This window comes from Rhincodon typus, chromosome 18, assembly GCF_021869965.1.
Source record: "Rhincodon typus isolate 14 chromosome 18, sRhiTyp1.1, whole genome shotgun sequence".
Taxonomy (NCBI): Eukaryota; Metazoa; Chordata; class Chondrichthyes; order Orectolobiformes; family Rhincodontidae; genus Rhincodon; species Rhincodon typus.
This window is the reverse complement of record NC_063349.1, coordinates 56,170,828-56,172,316: the sequence shown is the minus strand read 5'-3', so window position 1 is coordinate 56,172,316 and position 1,489 is coordinate 56,170,828. Positions and strand designations below refer to the sequence as shown.

At 51.3% G+C, this 1,489-nt stretch overlaps 1 protein-coding gene across 1 annotated transcript in view; it reads right to left on the bottom strand.

The window, feature by feature from the left end:
* Window positions 1–174, bottom strand: part of depdc4 (DEP domain containing 4) — a 44,941-nt gene extending 44,767 nt beyond the window's left edge. Inside the window, exon 1 of the mRNA XM_048607746.1 lies at window positions 87–174. Coding sequence (XP_048463703.1) covers window positions 87–156 — 70 coding nt within the window. The 5' untranslated portion in view covers window positions 157–174. The remainder of the gene's footprint in view (window positions 1–86) is intronic.
* Between the last annotated feature and the right edge of the window lie 1,315 nt (window positions 175–1,489).

The following is a 1,489-nucleotide window of genomic DNA, read 5'->3' as shown; positions in this document are numbered from 1 at the left end:
CTCTCCCACCCTCCCCTTCCCTTCTCTCCCACCCATCCCCCTGCTTCTCTTTCTTTTCCCGGTCCCACGGCCCGCCATGCTGATACCTATCCGCCGCCTCCTCAACGAGCTGCAGCTTCCCAGCCGCCGGAAGCGGGGAGTCACAGAGACCGCCATCGCAACCGCCCGCCCGCTCCTGACGTCACTGGGACCGCCGCTGTCACGTGGGTCTCCTCTCCATGGAGCGGCGTCTCCCTGCTCAGAGCATCAAACCTGCAATACCCAGAGTGACCACTGGGAGTGTCAGAGTGACCACTGGGGAGGGTCTGACTGACCAGTGGGGAGGGTCAGAATGACCACTGGGAGTGTCAGAGTGACCACTGGGTAGGGTCTGACTGACCATTGAAAGGGTCAAGTTAACCACTGGGAGGGTCAGAGTGACCACTGGGAGGGTCAGAGTGACCACTGGGGAGGTTCAGGTTATGAGAGGAATTGAGAGAGGGGGTTTCTGCTTCAGTTATACAGGACACTGGTGAGACCGCATCAGGAGTACTGTGCACAGTATTGGTCTGGTTACATGCAGAGGGACGTAAATGTATTGGAGGCAGTTCAGAGAAGGTTTACTAGCCTAATACCTAGAACAGAGGAGGAATTGTCTTCTACAAAAAGACTAGGCTTGTACCACGGGAGCTTAGAACAGTAGGAGGTGACTTGAGTAAAACATACAGAAAGGAAGCTAAATGTTTTGTCACAGAGGGTCATGAGTATTTGTAATCCTCCCCCTGAAAAAGTGGTAGAATCAACATTGTTGAATATTTTAAAGGATGAGATGGAGAGATGCTTGTTAAGCAAGAGGGTGAATGGTGGAGCAAGCTCAAAGGGTTTATGCTCCTTATTTGTATGTTTAAGTGAAATTGTTCTACTTAAGACTGGAGCTCCCAGATCTGTAGAAAAGACAGTGTTCACGTAAAATTCAAACTTGCTTCAACAGCTCTACAGTGCTTTCATCTAGACCATGTGAAATGTGTGCTATTCTCTGCTTATACCTGCCTGTTTACCATCACCCATTTATAAGCTTGTTATTGTCAAATATGAAATAACAAGGTGTAGAGCTGGGGTAGTAGGAACTGCAGATGCTGGAGAATCCGAGACAACAAGGTGCAGGGCTGGATGAACACAGCAGGCCAAACAGCATCAGAGGAGCAGGAAGACTGACGTTTCGGGCCTAGACCCTTCTTCAGAAATGGGGGAGGAGAAGGGGGTTCTGAAATAAATAGGGAGAGAGGGGGAGGCAGATAGAAGATGGACAGAGGAGAAGATAGGTGGAGAGGAGACAGACAGGTCAAAGAGGCGGGGATGGAGCCAGTAAATGTGAGTGTAGGTGGGGAGTTAGGGAGGGGATAGGTCAGTCCAGGGAGGACGGACAGGTCAAGGGAGCGGGATGAGGTTAGTAGGTAGGAGATGGGGGTGGGGCTTGAGGTGGGAGGAGGGGATAGGTGGGAGGAAGGAC